Here is a 19,517-nt window from a genome sequence, read left to right as displayed (position 1 = left end):
GAACAGACTGGGTTACCCACTGCACCATGTTAATTGCCTTGTCTGGTCCACCATTTTGGAATTCAGCCACTCATTTAACATTGCCCAGGAGAGTCTAATAGTGGAGGGTTCCATTGACAGTGTCAGGAGATGTCTGAGGTTGCTCATTTCAGACTGTCTCAGGAAGAGGAAGCACCAGCAAAAGTCTTTCCCCAGACAGCTAGGATGCTCCACCCTAAGCCGAGGGAAGAGAATCCAAGTTGGATGTCCCTGGTGGGGCCCAGCTGGCTTCTTCCTAGTCCCCATGATGCTTTTTTCCCCGTTCCAACACGGAGGGTTAACTACCTGCAGAGCCCTTCAGGGACTCTGATTCTGATTTTCTAAAAGCTAAATTTGGAAGCCTCCCTAGGGAATCGCTCTCTCTCAGCTTCTTCTCTACCCATTAATATTATTTGCTCTCCTGTACCAAGCCAGTGACTCACCCTCTCACCCTGGCATAATGTGAGAGATTTTAAAGGAGACAGAAAATAAAAGTGAGAGCTTCCAGCCTCTTCTCAATGCTGAATCAGTGTGGGTCAGCTTTTTCAGGGAAAATGAGAGCTTAGCTGAGGACAAACTCTCTATGCACAATATCACTTGTGGTCACTGGAGGGCAGCAATGATTCCACCCAATAGAATAATAATTGGGAAGCCTTCCAGCTAAAGAGCAAAGGTGTGGTCTGGGGTAGCCCTAGGTGAACAATCGAGGTACAAAAACACTGGCGCCTCAGATGCTAATTGAGAGAAGATTTTGAAAAGTTTTTGCCTTCTCATGCAGCATGAAAAAAAGCAAATACTGGGATGGAAGCACACACATAGAGACTTTATGGAAGGCGAGCTCTTTTTTCTATCTTCTCATTGGACAGTCTGAAGATAGGAGTGCAAGACTGGACAGGACAGGGGTGGAGATCGGGGTTCTAGTTCCAGCTCTCCCATGAGTTGCTGTGTGACTTTGGGAAATCACTTTTCTTGTCAGGGTCATAGTTTCTTCTTTTGAAGTAAGATGAAAAGGTTGTTTGAACTAAAGGATTCCTAAGGTCATTTTTAGGTCTAAAATCTATGGTTCTATATAGTGCTAGGCTCTTGTTTTCTGTCCTTTGTTCTGGAAGAGGACCATGACATCAGGAAGATGATGCCATCTACGAGTAGCAAGTGAATTGGATTTAAGTGAGGGAGTTCTGTGCAAAGTCACCAGTCTCACTTTTTCCTCCAGAGCCATGTGGGTCCAGTGACAAGATATAGATCAGGAAGACTGGAGATGGCCCTGCTCTAGATGGTGCATTCAGTCTCACCTCCTAAAGAAGCCCAGTCCCTGGACTGATAATTCCAGTTTATTCTTTCATGAATGAATAAGCATGTAATACACACTTTATATGTAAGAGATAAGGAGTTAACCTTGAAGTAAGAAATACCTGGATCTGGGTAGATAGCTTTTATTAACTGTATTTCTCCCCTAGGCACCTATCTCTGGACTGAATCTCAGCTAAAAGAGAGGGCTGAATAGTAAAGGATGGCATGCTCTGGGAAAGCCAGGGATGGTGGATTTCACTGCCCAGCTTCACCACTAACACACCTTGGTCAAGTTACCTAGTTTTTCTAGTGCAGCAAGCTGCCCAGGATGGAGGGCAATAGGACTTCCATTTTGTGCAATCTAAATGCAAACTTGCCTTCAGTTCAAGGAAGAACAAGGCCCTCTCTATACAGTCCTCTGGACTCTGAGGGGAAATGCTGGGAAGGAACCATTTTTTCAGTAAGGAACTCTGATGAGCAGGAAATTGGCAAAGAGGGAAGTTTGTGTTCAGCTCTTTCTGTCTCATCACTCTTACACCTTCTGAGTGTCCTAAAGGACCATCTTGGGGTGAGGGTCAGGGGGAGTAAGAGGCTGTGGTTAGAGAGCCAAAAATGTAAAAAGTTCATCTATTAGACAGTATGCTCCTTGAGGGCAGGGACTAGCTCCTACTTTTATATTTGCATCCCCAGGGTCTAGCACGGTGCCTGGGATAGAGATAGCACTTGACAAATGCTTGCTGATTGATTGATCAAAGAAGAGGAATAAGTAGAAAGGTGAGCAGCAAGTGAGCCCTCAATTGCTATGTCCATCTCAGGCCAGAGAAAGAAAATAGCCGTTACTGCAAAGTAGTGGTCAGATTACTTCTGAGACCTGGACTGACTTCTTTTAAATGGATCCAATGCCTGATCCTAACCCAGCACAGAATCACAGAAAGTTTGAGTTGGAAGGGGCCTTAGAGATATGATCCAACCCACTCATTCCATAGATGATCTAACTGAGGCAAGAAAAAATGAAGTGCTTTGTCCAAAGCCACAAAGTATGCTTCTTCTCCAATGTTTTACAAAAGTAAATGGTACTTGGAGTGGGAGTGGGGTGTAGGAGTGGGGGCTTTGATCACTAGTTATAAGAGACTGTTTATATGTGTGTATGGAGGGAGCAGGGGGTATTTGGTGTATCCTTTCAGTTTGAAATACTGGGAAGGGACCAAGACAAGTTTATCCAAAGGTGGGAGGATAGTTTCACATCCCCCATCCTCCTTACTTTAAATACTGCTTACTCTTGATGTAGAATGTGGAGGATATTTTTTTCTAGGTTTATTTACATGCTTTTCAAAGCCCCTGGAGGGTGGGAAGTTCATTTTGTGCTCACGCTGAAACCTGACTTTCAGTTCTCATACCCGAGGGAGAGACGCTGAAGTGAAAATTGTCTTTTAATGTGGGCACTTCAGCACCTCTTGGGATTTGGTCTAACCTCAGGCCTCTGGGGTGTTGTTTTGGGGAGATAATTTGGAAATATGACCTTGGGAAAGAAAGGTATCCATTGGCTCTGGAGAAAAAAATGACTTTTCTGAATCTGTTGTTACAGCAAATACAAATAGTTCTGCTTCATCTCCCTGGCCTCGACTACCTCTGTGATTTGTTTCAGTGACGTCCAACTCTTTGTGACTCCATGGACCATAGCATGCCAGTACTGTCCACAGGGCTTTCTTGGCAAAGATACTGAAATGTTTTGCCTTTTCTTTCTCCAGTGGCTAAAGGTAAACAGCGGTAAGTGACTCGTTCAGTGTCACTCACGTAGTAAGTGTCTGAGGTCAAATTTGAACTCAGGTCTTCCTGACTCCAGACTCAGCACACTACCCATGAGCCATCTAGCTGCCTCAAAATCAAAACCAAATCAAAACTAAAAAGGAAAAGGGGGGATAACTGCCATGCTGGAATGCCCTCCCTTCTCATCTCTATCACCTGGCTTCCTGGCTTCCTTTACGTCTCAGATAAAATCCTACCTTTCATAGGAAGCCTTTCCCAGCCCCTCGTACTTTTAGTACTTTCCCTCTCTGGATCATTCCCACTTTATCTGTACCATAGCTTGTGCATACGTAGTTGTTTACATATTTTCTCCATCATTAGACTGTAAGGACTATCTTTTGCCTTTCTTTGTATGCCTAGCACTTAGCACAGTGCTTGGCACATAGTTGGCACTCACTAAATGTTCAGTGACAGACTGACTCACTGAGTGAAGAAACAACTGACTTCTGTGATTAAATGTAGGCCATTGGGTCTCCGCACCTCAGCCCTATGTTGGAATTGTTTCTAGGTTCAGCCTCCCCAAACCCTCCTTCCCTTCCCCATCCCACTCACCGATCTCTTCATACCGCATCACTGTGCCGAGATTGGCATTCTCATCTGGGGAGAGAAAGGAGATCAGAAGGAAGCTCCAGGGAGTAGCCCAGCTTCAGGCCTGTCTATGGTACCTGATACACTTGTCTGAATGTCTAGGGGGTCTAGGAGAGACCCTGATATTATAGACTGATCCAGGCTTAAAATAACTGGGTACTTCAGACCTAGCACATCCCAAACTACTAAACCAATGACAGATAAACAGAAAGGATATTAAGGATGATGCCCCAGAAGGGCTTCTTATCCCTTTCCCTTACAGGGAAGGGAGCTGCCTACATGAGTAATGCTCATGGCATGGAGGAGACAGCCCATAAAAAGTAGTAAGGAGACATCCTTCTCTTTTTAGGATAGCTAAAGAAATGGTATGCAGATGACATCTCTGATAGTGTTTGGGCTAGGGTTTGCCTTTCTGCCTGTTTGTGGTAGACCATGAGGACACTTAGAAAGCTTTGGACATCTCTTCATCTTTCTCAGGTAAATGCATCCTTGTACACACACCACACACACACACACACACACACACACACACACACACACACACACACACACACACACACACCTTGGTCACCTGCCATCCTCCACACACCTTGGTCACCTGCCATCCTCCTTAACTATCAAATTCTATTTGATCTCAACACAAGAGATCTGCCATTGGAAATTTAAAAAGGATTGGAGAACAGTCCCAAAAAGCCAAAGGCATTAGCACTCCAAGAAGGAAAATTTAACTTGTTCTGTCCACCAAGTTAAATGTTGGGTTCCTAAAAAAGAAGACTCACAGATGTCTCAGCTATCTATACCTATACTCAGTCCCTGGCTAGCCAAAGTTCTCCCAATAAACCTATAGTCTAGTTCAGGGATAGGGAACCTTAGACCAAGGGGCCCCATGTGGACCTTTGCCTGAATCCAAAGTTCACAGAACAAATCCCCTTAATAAAAGGGTTTGTTCTGTAAAACTTGGACTCAGTCAAAAGGCCTAGAGGACCTAGAAGGCTACATGTGGCGTTGAGACTGCAGGTTCCCTACCCATGGTCTAGTTCTAATGGTTTTGTAAGGGGAAAGCAAGTGCCCCTCTTTCAGCCTATCAGTGGCAACATCTGACCTTAGAAGGCTTATCTCAGCATCAAAAACTGTGATACCATCTCATGATCAAGAGTTCTGAGGGGTAGAACTCCTATGCCTCCTTGGGGAGCCTTTCAGATGTAAGTGGGATCAATGGAGAGAAAATGATGGGGACTGGAAGGAGAGAAAAGAAACAGCATTGGGAGGAGAGGGAAAGAGCATTGGGGAAAGAGAGGAAAGCACAGAAAAGGGTTCTTTGCTACTTACCAACAAAAGTGAAACGCTCCACTGGTGGACGGACACAACAAATTCGGCTCAGGCTTTCTCCCACCTTCCCCAAGATCTTTGCTGTGTAAGAAAGAAAGATAGGAACTTAGTCCCTGGAAACATCTAAGATGGTAACATACCAAGATTGGGGAAAATAAAGAAGAGGGAAAAGAAAAATATGGCAAGAAAATTCCCTTCCTTCCATTCCCCTGATGCAACAGATAGAGTACTGCACCTGGAGTCAGGACAATCTGAGCTAAAAACAGGTCTCAGACTAGCTGTGTGACCTTGGGCAGGTCACTTTACCTCTGTTTGCCTCCATCTCCTCATTTATAAAATGAGATAATTATAGCCCCTCATCTCACGGATTCCTTGTCAGGATTAAGTGAGATATTTGTAAAGAGTGTTTGGTACACAGTAGGCACCATGTAAATGCTTATTCCCTTCCCAGACACAGGAACTTTGAACTCAGAGGCACAGCTCCATGCACTATTTCTCAAGTACTGCACATCACCTGATACAGGGATGTTCAACCTACCTTAGGACTAAGTACATATTCATCTCATCTTCTGCAAAGCCCTAAATACTCTTTCCACACAAGCTTTATAGACTGAGATGACCAGACACCCTGGTTTGATTGAAACACTCCTATATAAATCCAATACAAATATTGACAATTTGTGTTGGTTTTACAAGTATATTTTTAAAATATTCCTGACCCCCAGGTCAGGCTAGGCAGCATGGAGTAGTAGACAAAACAGTGGCTTAGGAATCAGGAAAATGGTTCCACTCCCAGTTCTTCCACTAAATAATTACCAGATGACCTTGGTCAATTACCCATCTCTCTGACTCTCAAGTTTCCTTGAGGAAATGAAGAGACTGGGCAATCTCTAAAATGAAAAAACTGGACAGAATATATTCTTTGTCTGTGAAGGTTCTAGGATTCTCTAATCAAGAACAAACTGAATCATAGTTATACACGTAAATGATCATATATAAACTAAGCGATTAATAATATATTTCATAAGGTAATTTGCTACTTTTATGGCTTGATATCCAGGAGCCTAGAATCCATTTCAGGGAGCTAGCCTGTAAAAGGCACCCTCCAAGTTCTGGGCATTCCATGTTCCAGAGACAATGACAGATCTATCCTTTCCTTCTCCTCCACGAGGACTGAGATTTCTAAGAACTTTTACCTCAACAGCAGAGTTTTGGGGATCAAGCCTGGAACTATGAATAAGGGAGAGGGCCTGAGTCTTTCCATCTCCTACCCTATCACACTAGCATTTATCCAACATTAGCTGGTTGAAAATATGGTCACCATATCCTGGAGACTCTAGATAAGGTCCTTTGGGCAAATGCTTTCTTTCACTGTGAATCAGTAAACTCTGAACAAGACTTGAAAATCCCTATCAGAAAATCCAAAAAAGAATACAAATAATCCAAATAAATTCTCATGTAACCAAACCCACACATGTCTTTCCCAGCTTAAGACATACTCTTAAATAAAGTCACATGAATGAGACTCCCCTTCACAGGAGGTTTTTGAGTGGAGGTCCCACAAGTCAAAATTCATGTTTTGGAAAAAGATCGAATTAGATGGTCTTCTAACTCTTTATTCTATGAGTCTCCAAGTCTGTGAGTCACCAGCATGGAAATTACTGGCAACATTGTAAAGCAAGGGGAACATGGATGGAGACATCTAGAGAGAGTCTTTTATTTTAAAGATATCTAAGTTCATGGTTTCTAGTTACCAGAAGAGAATCCATATTAACATCTAACTCACAGAAATACATGCAAATGATGATTTAAAAGATCTAGTACCAATAGTGTTGGCACTCCAAAGAGAAATTCTTCCCTTTTCGATTCCAGATGCAGATAAGTTTTCTTGCTTTTCCTCCATTCTCCATACCTTCCAAGTTTGGGATTGACATGCTTTTAATTTCAGTATTCTTTCATGGTCTCCCTGTCTTGAGTCAGGACCTACCTGCAGTGGGCTTAGTGGGCACATTGTTGTTCTGATAAATGGGCTGGGATGTCTCATGTTGTGGCTGTCCAATCACTGGGGTCATGGAAGGTGTGTTGACATTGGAAAGGATGCAGCCGGTCACTCTCTAGAGAACAGGAAAAAACTTGGAGTCAAAAACATCAGAATTTGTTAATGAATGAGAAGGAATGGTACAGTGAGGGGGGAGCACTAGATATGGATTCAGAGAATTTCAAATTTCACCAATATCACTTACTCTCTACATAATCTTAGGTAAGTCATAAACCAGTTGGGCCTCATTGTCTTATCTGTAAAATCTGGGGATTGGATTAAATGGCTTTTAAAGTGCCTTTCAGCTTTAAATCTATGGAGGAAAAATTCTCATTTATTCATAATATATATGTATGTATATGTATATGTAAACATACATATACATACATGTAAATGTTTTGTGAACCAGCTGTGACCCTTCTCCCCCCAAGCCAGTTCCCAAACTACTACAACTAATGTTTCTTCTTTATATAGTGCTTTCACTTAACAAGCATGTGCAAAGCACCAAGAGCCAGGTACTATGCTAGGGGTTGGGGACAAAAATAAAAAGGAAAAACATCCCCTGTCTTACAAATGGGAGGCAACACATACATAGATTGGTACGTTTAAGATACAGGCCAAGTAGATACAAGGCAATCTTAGAAAGGATGGTGCTAACAACTGGGTGGACCAAGGAGGGCCTTCTGAAGAAGGTGTCATTTGAGCTGCGAATTGAAGGACAACCAGGTGGAGGCTGAACAGCTTCTAAGAGGTGGACGTAAGGGAGGAAGGCATTCCAAGCATGGGGAAGAAATAGGACAAAGACATGGAGATGCTGTATGAGATAGTTTACAAGGACTATAAAGGCCTTTTAAAAAGATAACATAGGTAGTATATGGATTATTATATTTTATAGATGTGGTAACCAGGCTTCAAAGAGGTGAAAGGAATTGCCCAAGGTCACCCACCTAGTAAATGACAAAGCTGTGGCTTGAACCTAGGACCTCTGATTAAAAGTCTAGCACTGTACCTACTACACCATACTGCCCCTCAAGCCAGATTGGAGTTAGAACCTGGTACAGAGTGGCAATAATCTGTCTGAGCATGCTCACAATATGTATGTATGCATGTATGTATTCCAAAGCCAAAAACAAGCAACTTTTTTGCATTATTGGTTGTTTTATATTATGTTTTATATAAGGCCAGGTGGCATAGTGAATAGGGGAAGAACTGAGTTCAAACCTGACCTGACCCCTACTAGCTGTGAAACTTAGGGCAAGTCACTACTCTGTGTGCCTCAGTTTCCTCATCTGAAAGTGGAGATAATAATAGCACCTACCTTCCATGGTTGTTGTGAGGATAAAATGAGAAAGTAATTGTATTTTAACACAATAAAAGTATTTTAACACAATGCTTAGCACATAGTAAGCTCTATAAAAAAGCCATCTACAATAATAATTGATTGGGTATAAGTTCATATTATAATTTTATTATAATAATTTTTATTATATTAATAATTACCTGTTAATTATATAATCACAATTACTATTATCTGTGCTGGTTCTCAATTTCAATAAATGGTTATTAAACACCAACTATGGATACAACAGCATAAAATAGAGAATCCCTATTGTCAAAGAGCTTACCTTTAATTGAGGGAACACAACATATGCACAGATCAATAAAATAGGAGGTAATTTGAAGAGGGGGAGAGAGTACTGGCATCTAGGGATATGAGGGAGGGCTTGTAAGTTGGTGGTGAATGAACTGAGATTTGAAAGATTCTGCGAGGCAGAGTTAGGATGATCAGATAGAAGTCAGAAGGTCAAGTTCAAGGAGTAGCTAGTGATCCAGTTTGCTGGACCCTGGTTCTTGTTGTTTTTTGTCCTGCTTGAATAGGACCAATGACTTTTAAGTGAATTGGATGTGAAACAGGGGTGTATAAAGTCACCAATCTTACTCTCTCCTCTGGAGCTGTCTAGGCCCGGTGGCAATATATAAATCAGGATGACTGTAGATGCCCTTGGATGTAGTGGGAGACCTTGGTCTTTTTAAGCTAAAATCTTTCCCGGGTTTCAGTTGGTCTGAGGCAATACCCATTCAGTGATTAAGGCTAGGTAAGGGGGAGGGGGTGTGGAGTCAAGATAGCAGAGCTTTCCCCCAAACCCCTCCAAGTACCTGTAAAAAATGACTCTAAACAAATTCTAGAACAGCAGAAAGCACAAAATGACAGAGTGAAACACAGAATGAAACAAATTTCCAGCCCAAGACAACCTGGAAGGTTGACAGGAAAGGTCTATTGAAATGGGCAGGGAGAGGAATACAGTCCCTCGAGGGCTGCACCAGCACAGACAGGGCCAAAGCAGACCTCAGGCGACTGAATCACTGGCAGCTCAGGTGGTTTACAGACTTCTCAACCAACAAATGCCAAAGACAATTTAGATCAGTAGGAAAGGTCTATACAGGCTGGATGAGAGAGGAGTAAGGTCCAGCCTTAGCCCTAGGGCAGTGGCAGCAGCAGCAGCTGAAGTAGCTGCTTCTGGAGCTTTCAGCCCACAGACAGTAGGGGATCGAGTGGCTGATTGGAGGGAGATCACAGGGATCTCTTTGCTGGCACTGAGGCAGGATTCTCTTTCTTTGCCTATGTTTGGATCTGGGTTGCAGTTCCGGGTGGCAGCCCTGGGGCAAGGAGGAGTACTGGCATGGGGAGCTTGTGACTGGGGTAGAGGGAGAATCCTCCTCACAATTCCAAGGCAGCAAAGAGTGCTTGTGGTCACTCACAGAACACAGCACAGACCAGGAAAGAAGTAAACACCTCTCTTTTGAGCATACCACCTTGGAAGAACTGAAAATTACAGGTCCCTAGAAATATCTCTGAAAACAGCTGCACAAAACCCCTGAAGTTTGAGACAGTACAATCTCCACGCTGGAAGCAGAGCCCTACCTTAATAAAGAGTTAAAAAAGATGAGGCAATAAGTGAGGCAAAGAAAAAATATCCTCTTTTACCTAATCAAAAAAAAAAATCAATCTGGGAGGGGAAGACCCTCAAGGTTTTTGGCCAAGACAGAAACTGTTGCTATTAATATTTATTCTGAGCCATCAGAGCCCAAACAATGACCTAGGGACTCTTGGGCTGGGATATATTGTTGGCCAATCAGTGAAAGCCAGAGTGATGTGGGTTTAAGGCAGGGTCAAGGAGCTCTGTTTGAATCCCAATGGACTTTATCAAAGCTTGGGTTTCCAATGCTATATTTTAAGAAATCATAAATGAAACTACATGAGTCAAAAGAATTAATTGTCCCAGTTTTTTTTAAAATGGTAGGATAAATAGGAAAGAGAACAGGAAAGAGATAAAAAAGAAATTCAGCTCATAAACCCCAAGGTAACTTTCAAGAGGCTGAAACTTAGTGTGTTACAAAAAGTAATGTGAAATAAGACTAGAAAGATAGGCTGGAGTGAGATTGTGGAAGTCTTAGAAGCTTTCTTTTTTTTTGTTTTATACTTATCTTAGAGAACTAGGGGGCCAATGGAGCTTGCTGTTTGTCCTTTGTTCTCGAAGAGGACCTTGACATCAGGGAGGTGATGCCGTGACATGCAATTGAATTGGATTTAAGTGAGGCAGGGCTGTGCAAAGTCACCAGCCTCACTTTCTCCTCCAGAGTCATCTGAGTCCAGTGGCAAGATATGGAGCAGGAAAACTAGAAGTGGCCCAGGATGCAATAGCGGAGCCTTGACCTTTTCAAGCTAAGATCTTTAACAGGTTTCAGTTTAACTGAGGCAATGTCCATACAGAGAAATTTTGTGAAGAGTGATCTTAGTGGAAAGAGCACCAAATTGGCAATCAGGAGGCCTAGGTTCTAGTCTTTGCTCTCACATTAACTGGATGCAGTATCTCAAAGAAGCCCACCCCTGTGTCTACATCTATACATTACAGAGGAGGTGTGGTACTGCATGGGTAGAGGGAGCTACATCATCTGGTAGTTCCTTATATCCAAGAAATCACCTATCTGGCCCCTCCCTATCCTATAACCCATCCAGGTGAGGGATTATTATATGTATGAAGATGTGAACTAGGGTAGCAGATCAATGAGTAGAGAGAAGGGGATGTATGGGAGAGATGCTGTGCAGGTAGAATTACCAAGTCCTGACAACTGATTAGATATAAAGGGTAGGGGATATGGAAGCTTCAAAGATGGTAGTACGCATAAATAAGGAAGTCTGAAAGAACTAAAGGTTTCAGAAGGAAGATGATTAATTCCATTTTGGACATGACTAATATAAATTGCCTTTGATACTGAGCAAAACCAACGTAAAGAGGATAAGAAGGGAAACTATCAATTGAGGGGATAATTTTTGCATCAAATGTCTCTGATAAAGCACTGATAGGCAAGATATATAGGGAGCTAACATAAATATATAGGACCAAAAGCCCTTTCTCCAATGGATAAGAGAGCACAGGATATGAGCAAACAAATCTCAAAGAATTACAATATTAACACTATATATAGGATAGCTTCAAGTCACTAATAAAAAGAAATGCAAATCAAAACAACTCTCAAACTGACAGCAAATTGTCAAAGATGACAAAGGATGGGGATAGAGATGCCACAGGGGCAGAGGCAGAGATTTCCAGTAGGCAATAAAGATGTGTGATTGAAATTCAGGAGATATTAATGCTTGATAGATTTGGATGTCATCTGCATAGAGATGCTAATTGGACCCATGGGAACAGATGAGATCACCAGTAAATAGATTGTAGGAAAGAAGAGGAGGCAAGACAGATCCTGGGGGACCCCCCACAATTTGAGGGATAGGATGGGAATTGGATGACAACCCAACAAAGGAGAGTTAAGGAAGAATAGTAAGACAGGTAGAAACATGCCTTTCTAGAAGTTCAGACAAGTGAGAGTTGATAACACTATCTTCTTTTTTGCTGACCCAGAACAATTTATTTTTTATCTTTTGAGTGCAAGAGTAATTACTAATGAAATGGAAACTGAAGAGCAACTTCATTCTCTTTATCTCCCTCCCTTGTAAGCCTTCATCAGGGAGCTGCTGGCATGGGGAAGGCCAGATCCTTTTTGACTGGATGGCCAGGCTCTACCACCAGAAGATCCTAAGTAGCCCAGGGACTGAAAGTGACCTTCCAGGGGGCATATCCTCCTGAAAGAAGGCAAGCTGTTGAATCTTCCTGGACAGATGGAAAAGTGAGCATTTATCCAGTGGCTTCTGGGTTTTAGCTATTATGGGAGCCATCTTCAGGCCAGGGGTGTGACTTAACTCCAAACAGATCACTGGAAGCATAGATTTAAAACTGCAAGAGACTCTGGTCCTACATTTAACAGAAACTGAGGAAACTTAAGCCCAGAGAAGCAAAGAATGTATTTAAGAGCTTGACAGAGATTTTATGGTTCCAGATTTTCCTCAGGAAGAAGTCTCTAAAGGGAGAAAAAGACTCTGGGAAGAAGGCAATATGTAGAGAAGCCAGCATCTCTAACATGTCGCTATCCCCAGTTTATCTCCCGAGAGATTTCAGGGTATTTTCCTTTGGAGTGTGATCTGGAACTCTCTCAGTCAGGCTGATATATCTCATTCCCAATGGAAGAGGGAGCTCATTCATTCTGTGTATTGTCTGGTATATTCTCATCTGTATACTTTCTCTAATTTCTACATATTATCTGCTTGGATAAGTGGGTTCATTTGCTCTTCACTGTAGGTGGTCTTTGTGGAGCTAGTAGTATTTGGTCAGCAGTGAATCAAGTCTTTGATATATAACTTGGGCCACTCCTTCTCTGCTTAGGGATAGCAATCAGAGCGCAGCTTGAACCTAAAAATTATTTTCTCTAGACTAACAATATTTACGGGGGCAGACAGATATAATTCTAGTCTGGTACTCTTTCTTTGAAGAGAACTGAGGGTTAGCCTCTGTTGACAATCTCCTGCTCACCCTCCTGACATGAATCAGTCTCCCTTGGAGAATGGTGGATGAAGGAGACCCTAGGGATATATTATATTCAAGTCTCTGTACACAAAATCTCAATAGATCCACAAGGACACACGTAGCCTACCTACATTGGCAACATACATGTAGACACCCCTAGAAAGTGGTAATTTTCCAGGTGAGAGGAGGGAGCAACAGGTTCGTATCACCCCAATATTCTCCCTAATGACCTAAAACTATTGGAGCTTATCTGCAGAAGTCACCTGGCCCTGGGAATGGGTGCCTTTATTTCTTTTTAAAAACATAATCAGTCTAATATTCAGGGAAGTTTGTCCTTTTCTCTAGTTCAATCCTTCCTGCTGCAGTATTAGTCTCTGCTGACTTGTTCTTCCCAGGAAAGATCAATCAGACACTGGATGGAAAAAGAAATGGTTCCCAGCTCTTGACACCAAGGTCTACCCCCATTCTCTCTCGTCCAAGCTCTTTACACACATTCAATTTCTTAGCAGTCCTGCTGTTGTAAAGCTGCAGAGCCTAGCTGCCCTGGGCTCCTCTCTAAATGCAGGTGTGAACTATTAAGATCAGTTGTTGTCTATCTCTCAGGTGGGACTCTATGGCCAAGCCAGGCAGCTCTGGCTACATGCTATTTAGCTGCAGAAGACAAGGAGATATGAGGAGACAGCTCACTGTTCTCCTCTCTAGGCAGGGGGTTGTCAGTGACCTACATTCTCCTGCCTACCTGTCACTGCTATAGCTGAGGCATTTGGACAATTTCTTCCAGACTCCAGCAGGAATTAATTCAGCCTGGACTGATTCACCTGAGGTAGAGGTTGGGTGGGGGAAAGAAATGGTGTTGGGGAAACCCAGAAGCAGCTGGGATTTCTGTGTATTTGCCTGAGAAGGAGAGTTATTTGGTTTATGCTCAACTGAGCATCTCTGAGGTTTCAAATAGCTTTGCTGTGCTCGTTTCAATAGTGTCTGACTCTGTGACCCCATCTGAGGTTTTCTTGAAAGAGATACTGGAGTGGTGTGCCATTTCCTTCTTCAGCTCATTTGACTGATGAGGAAACTGAGGCAAACAGAAATTAAGTGACTTGCCCATGGTCACACTAGAGTTAGTAAATGTCAGAAGCTGGATTTGAACTCAGGTCTTCCAGACTGTAGGCCCAGCATTCTATCCATTGCCATCAGCTGATTTTATCACTGACTCCTTCCAACAGCCCAGGCCAGCCTAAAGCAGGTGCTGAGCTAATCTAAAAAGATGCAAAAACTGAGTTTATATCCAGCCTTTGATTCTTACTAATTCTAGTATGACCATGGGCATGTCTGTTTGCCTCAGTTTTCTCAGCTATAAAATGAGAATACTAGCACCTACCTTTGAAGATTGTTGTAAGGATCAAACGAGATAATATGTGTAAAAATTCTTATCACAGCGCCTGGCACATAGTAGGCCCTATAGAAATGCTGATTCCCTTCTCCCTATCCCAACCATTGCAGAGCCCAGTGGGGTCTCCCAGCTGTGTAGCCCTAGTTTTCCCTGTTGCCTTGGCTCCTTGCCTCCTCCTTTCCTTCCTGGTCAATCCCCATCCCTCCCTGCATTCATCTTGTTGAATCAGAAAGCACACTTAAGGTCAGCTATATGTCTGGACAATCTACAGTAAGGGTTCTTACCTTGGGGGTTCATGAACTTGTTTGTTTTTTAATAGTTTGATAGCTGTCTTTCAAGATAATTGATTTCCTTTGTAATCCTATTATTTTAATTTGCACATTTAAAAACATTCTTAGAAGGGGTCCCTGGGCTTCACCAGACTGCCAAAGGCTTTGAAGTGTGATCTGAGCTCCCCTGACCTCGGCTCCTCATGGCCCTCTGCCTCACAGCACCGAGCATGCTCTATGTTCCCTTAACTCAGTTAACAAATAGTGATTGGTTGATTTTCCCCTGCCCTCTCTTTCAACTCATAGTTGGTCCTGGGTGTGGCTCCATTCCAAAAAGATCATGGGAGCATAGATTTAGAGTTGGAAAAGATTGAGAGGTCATTTAGTTTGACTCCCTCTTTTTACAGAGGAGGAAACTGAGGCACAGGGAGGCAAAGGTAATAATTCAACTATAATAAAAAAAAAACAGGGACTGGAGCTGAACTCAGGTCTCTGACTCCAAATGAAGCATTCTTCCTTTGCCTCTTTGCTCCTGTGGCAAATTTAGAAACATCCAAGCATGCTGTGGAATAAAAAAAGCCAAATAGTCCAGCCATGGAGATGGGGAAGGGAGAGCTTGGTTAGTACAGTTCCCTAATTTCTTTATGGCTGATGGGAAGCTAGTGGTCAAAGTGAGAGACTGGCAGAGGGGAGGGTGTGTGTGTGTGTGTGCACGTGTGTGTGTGTGTGCACGTGTGTGTGTGTGCATGTGTATGTGTGTATTGGAACACAGCTAGCTCAGGGAAGCCATCCTTCCCAACATAGTCATGATTCCAGAGTAGAATTGGAAGAGATCACACTAGGACATAGATTTAGAGTAAGAAGGGAGCTTAGAAAGCGTCTAATCTATGCCCCTCATTTTATAGATGAGGCAACTAAGACCCAGGGATGCTGGTGACAGGGGCAGGATTTGAACCCAGATGACTTCAGGGACTATGTTCTTTCCTCCATAACATACTGCCTTTCAGAAGTCTTCTAGTCCAACTAAGGAGATTGGGAAGGCTTCACAGGGAAATGAACCTTGAAAGATTCTGAGTAGAAGTGAGAAGAAAGCATTTCAGGTAATAGAGGTATCTTGTAAATATGCACAAAGGAAAGGTCATAGAATTTTAAGTTCAAGGAGTAACTTGATGGTCAGTTTTGGCTGGGATGTAAAACGTGTAAGGGGAAGGAAGGTGAAAAAAGGCAAGAAAGGCAGGTTGGATCAAAATCACATCAAGCTGAGGTGTTTGTATTTTACCATAATGGCAATGGGGAGCCACAAAAGGCTCCATGGACAGGCATCTCCCCACAGTTCCTTCTCTGTCTGCTTTTTCTTTCTGTTCCTCAACACCAGAAGTAGCAACAAGTCAGAAAGTAGAGGGAAGCTTCTGATTAAAGGTGTGAGTGTGATGGAAGATACTGAATAGTCTGGGTAAGTCAAGTCACATCTCTCTGGGCATGAGGTCTAGGACAGAAACATTATCTGAGCTTACCACAGATGATTCTTTCCAAAGGGGAGAAAAGAGACATGTAGTACATGGGAACCACCAAGATGGGGCAGGGTACAGGAATGGAGCCACTGTTCTCCTCTATTTTCACTAAAGATAATTGCTATGGAATTATCCAACACTCTTGGGCTTTCTGGGATCTGTGAACTATGACTCCTAATGTATGAACTATATAGCTCCTAGTAATGTTGAGGTAAAAGGACTATTGTCCTGAATAGGTAAGGTAAGCCTGGATTTTGATTGCCTGCCCTCCCTGGAAAGTCACATTCTCCAAAATATCCTGTATTAACACAATTGGTGCTTATTGGGCTCCATTTTTCCTCTTCCCGTAAGACTTTCTTTCCCTAATTTTATCTTGCTCTTCCCCCTCCCATCCCCCATAGGGTTCTGCAAGTATGGTACCCATCTGGCCCCAGGCCAGAGCTGCATTATAGCTGGAAAGGAAGGGTCTGGCTCAAAGTCTCCCAGGAAACCAAGGCCCAGAAGGTGCTATACCTCCAGGAACCGGCCTCAGCCTCAGCCTCCTTTCTTTCCCTGCTCTTCAGGTTTCCCCATATTCCAATCCATTGGATTTGTTTTGAAGAACCAAACCAAACAAAAAGAGGTTTGTTTTCATTCCCTGTGCTTAAATCCATGCCAGTGACATCCTCCCTTCACCAGCCCAAAGGTCAGAGAACTCATGTTCAAACCCAACCTCTGGCCAAGAATGGTGACACATGCCTGTAACCTCTGCTACTGTAGGAGGTTGAGGTGGATGGATCCACTTGAGGTAAAAGAGCTGGGCTCAGGCTAATCAAGTCTGTACAATGAATTCAGCAATCGTATGGTGAGTACCCTCACCCCAACCCAAGGAGGGCTACCCCACTTCCTAAGGAGAGGCCAACCAGTCCAGGTTGAAAAAATGGAGTAGGTTAAAGTTTCTATGCCAGTTGGTATCAGGATTGGTCCATGAATGGCTGCTGCACTTTCAGCCACGCTGAGCCAGGAAAACACAATCTCAAAAAAAAAAAAAAAAAGTGCAAATCCCTCCTCTGATGCTTACTACCCCTAACACTTTGGGCAGGCCATTTAAACTCCCTGGGTCTCGATTTCCCCAGAAGAAAAATGAGGACAATAAGAACAGATGGCCTCTGACCTCAGAGTCTCATCCAAATCCTGACTCAGATTGTGGGTTCTATCATCCCATGGTCTCATCTTACCTGCTGAGACCTTATGATACTTGGCTCCTGCTATGGGCTACCGTGTGGCTGTGAAAATCTGAGAGACAGAGACAGGGAGACAAAAAGAGAGAGGAGATAAAAAGGAAGAGGGAGCGATAGAGCCAATAAGGGAGAGAAATAGGGATGAGGAGAGAGGGGAAGAGAAAAAAGGAGGAGAGAGGTGAGGCTGTGTGTTGTGGAGCCCTGACTACTGTGGCTCACCTTCATGAGGTCCCGGTGGTGTTCTAGCACACTGCAGGTTGTCTGCCACGTGTCCTGATAGCACTCCCAGGGGTCCACCCTGCAAGATATCAGAAGGAGATTTTCATTTCTACACCCAAAACTTCTCCCCTTTTTCCTGTTGCCTACTTCCAGTCCTGAAAGCCAGCATTTCCATAATGACTTGTATATTAACAACTGACTTAGGATGTAGCTGAGAGGGAGGGAGGAATGGTGACGCAGACAGATAGACAGAAGGGGGAGGGAGGGAGGAGAGAAATAGAGAGAGAGAGAGAGAGAGAGAGAGAGAGAGAGAGAGAGAGAGAGAGAGAGAGAGAGAGAGGGAGGGGGAGAGGGAGAGAGGGAGAGAGGGAGAGAAAGAAGAGATAAAAAAGAGAAAGGGAAAGATAGAGACAGAGAAGGGGGAGAAAGAATGAGGGGGGCAGAGGGGAAGAGGAAGACTGAGGGAGGAGAGAGGAGAAACAACCAGAGGACAGAGACACAGAAAAAGAGAGAAGACAAAAAGGGAGAGGGAGAGATATAGACAGTGGGGGAGAGAGACAGACAGACAGAGAGACAGAGACAGAGACAGAGAGAGAGAGACAGAGAGATTGGCAAGCTTAGCAAGGGGGCTTATACAAAGGAAAATATACTAGGATGAAATTCCAAACCAGGAGATTAGCAAGGCTGGATTTGTTTTGTTTTGTTTGCTTTGGTTTGGGGTTGTTTTTTCTTACTGTTTTTGTTTTGTTTTTTGTTTTTTTGGTGGACTGGCTCGTTGCAGTTCTCCCCAGAGGAAGCTGTCCCCCGAGGAAAGTACCTGACATTTGTCTTTCGGTACTTTTCTGAGGACCCTGGCTTCTTGCTCTAGGCATGAGCCTTTAGGATTCAGCTCCTCAACCCTCTCCCCACAGACAATGAGTCTGGGGCCCAGAGGGAGCTGAGGACTTCAGACGGGCAGCAGAGCTCTCAAGCCTTTTCCCTTCCCCTGCTTGTCCGGTTGTGAAGTGAGCAGGGATCATCTGGGTGCTCTGGCCTGACACAGCACTCTGACTTAATTGCAAAACTAATGAGCTGCTAAATTGGGATGTTTCTCAAACGTTTTTTTAGTGGCTGAGGATTTTACCCCTCCCCACCTCAGGTTTCCAGAGATGTGATCTCGCTAATTAAAAACGCTTCGAGAGGATGCACATACCAAAGGCCTCCCTTCACACACGCCCAAGGGGGCACACGCGCTTGCGCACACACACACACACACACACACACACACACACACACACACACACACACATACACACACCCGCCAGCTCTTCTAGGCACATGCATAGAGATGTGGACATGTGCAGGCATCAAAACCACAGCAAAGCAGACTCCCCCACTGAGCCATGTCCTGACAGCCTCCCTGCTGGAGCCACAGACTGGATTTCATTTCTTTGGCACTCTGGGTCTGGACATCTGTCTCTATGGCTCTGATCTGCTCTATTGATCTCAGTGTATTAAATCTATCAGAATCAGACAACTTTTTCACGAGCCTGAGTCTAGTTGTTTTTTCCCCTACTAAACTACAAGCCATTAATGCATCTTCCCCTCCCCCCCTTCCCCCCCACATCAGCTGGGGCACCTAGGCAGAGTGCTAGGAGTTCCTGTGGCTGATTTCTCCCTGTGTGGCTCACTCATGGGTACTCTTCATGACAGACATTGAGTCAAGGCTTCTCTGAGATTGCATCCTCATCTGCATCCTGTTTGTCTTACCTGATTCTTAAATAAGAAATAATTAAATAAGAAATAAGAAAGTTTGAAAGTATCTGAGCTTTTAAAATAAAAAGGCCCGACATGAAGTTAAAAGATTCTTAAGGGGAGAGAAGTCAGGGAGAAAGGGAGGCCTGCATTCAAATTCTGCTCCAGAAAAAGAATAGCTCTGTGG

The 19,517-nt window shown here is 43.6% G+C and overlaps 1 protein-coding gene across 2 annotated transcripts in view; it reads right to left on the bottom strand.

Moving 5' to 3' along the window:
• NMNAT2 (nicotinamide nucleotide adenylyltransferase 2) overlaps positions 1-19,517 on the bottom strand; it is a 192,854-nt gene that overhangs the window by 31,617 nt on the left and 141,720 nt on the right. For both annotated transcript variants that reach the window (XM_072648432.1, XM_072648433.1), the window contains exons 4-7: positions 17,597-17,675; positions 7,019-7,145; positions 5,032-5,112; positions 3,667-3,711 (exon numbers count right to left, since the gene is read on the bottom strand). In XM_072648432.1, coding sequence (XP_072504533.1) covers positions 3,667-3,711; positions 5,032-5,112; positions 7,019-7,145; positions 17,597-17,675 — 332 coding nt within the window. The remainder of the gene's footprint in view (positions 1-3,666; positions 3,712-5,031; positions 5,113-7,018; positions 7,146-17,596; positions 17,676-19,517) is intronic.

The sequence above is a fragment of the Notamacropus eugenii genome, chromosome 2 (genome assembly GCF_028372415.1).
Source record: "Notamacropus eugenii isolate mMacEug1 chromosome 2, mMacEug1.pri_v2, whole genome shotgun sequence".
NCBI lineage: Eukaryota > Metazoa > Chordata > Mammalia > Diprotodontia > Macropodidae > Notamacropus > Notamacropus eugenii.
The sequence above is the reverse complement of the archived record's forward strand: the minus strand, read 5'-3'. Positions and strand labels throughout refer to the sequence as shown.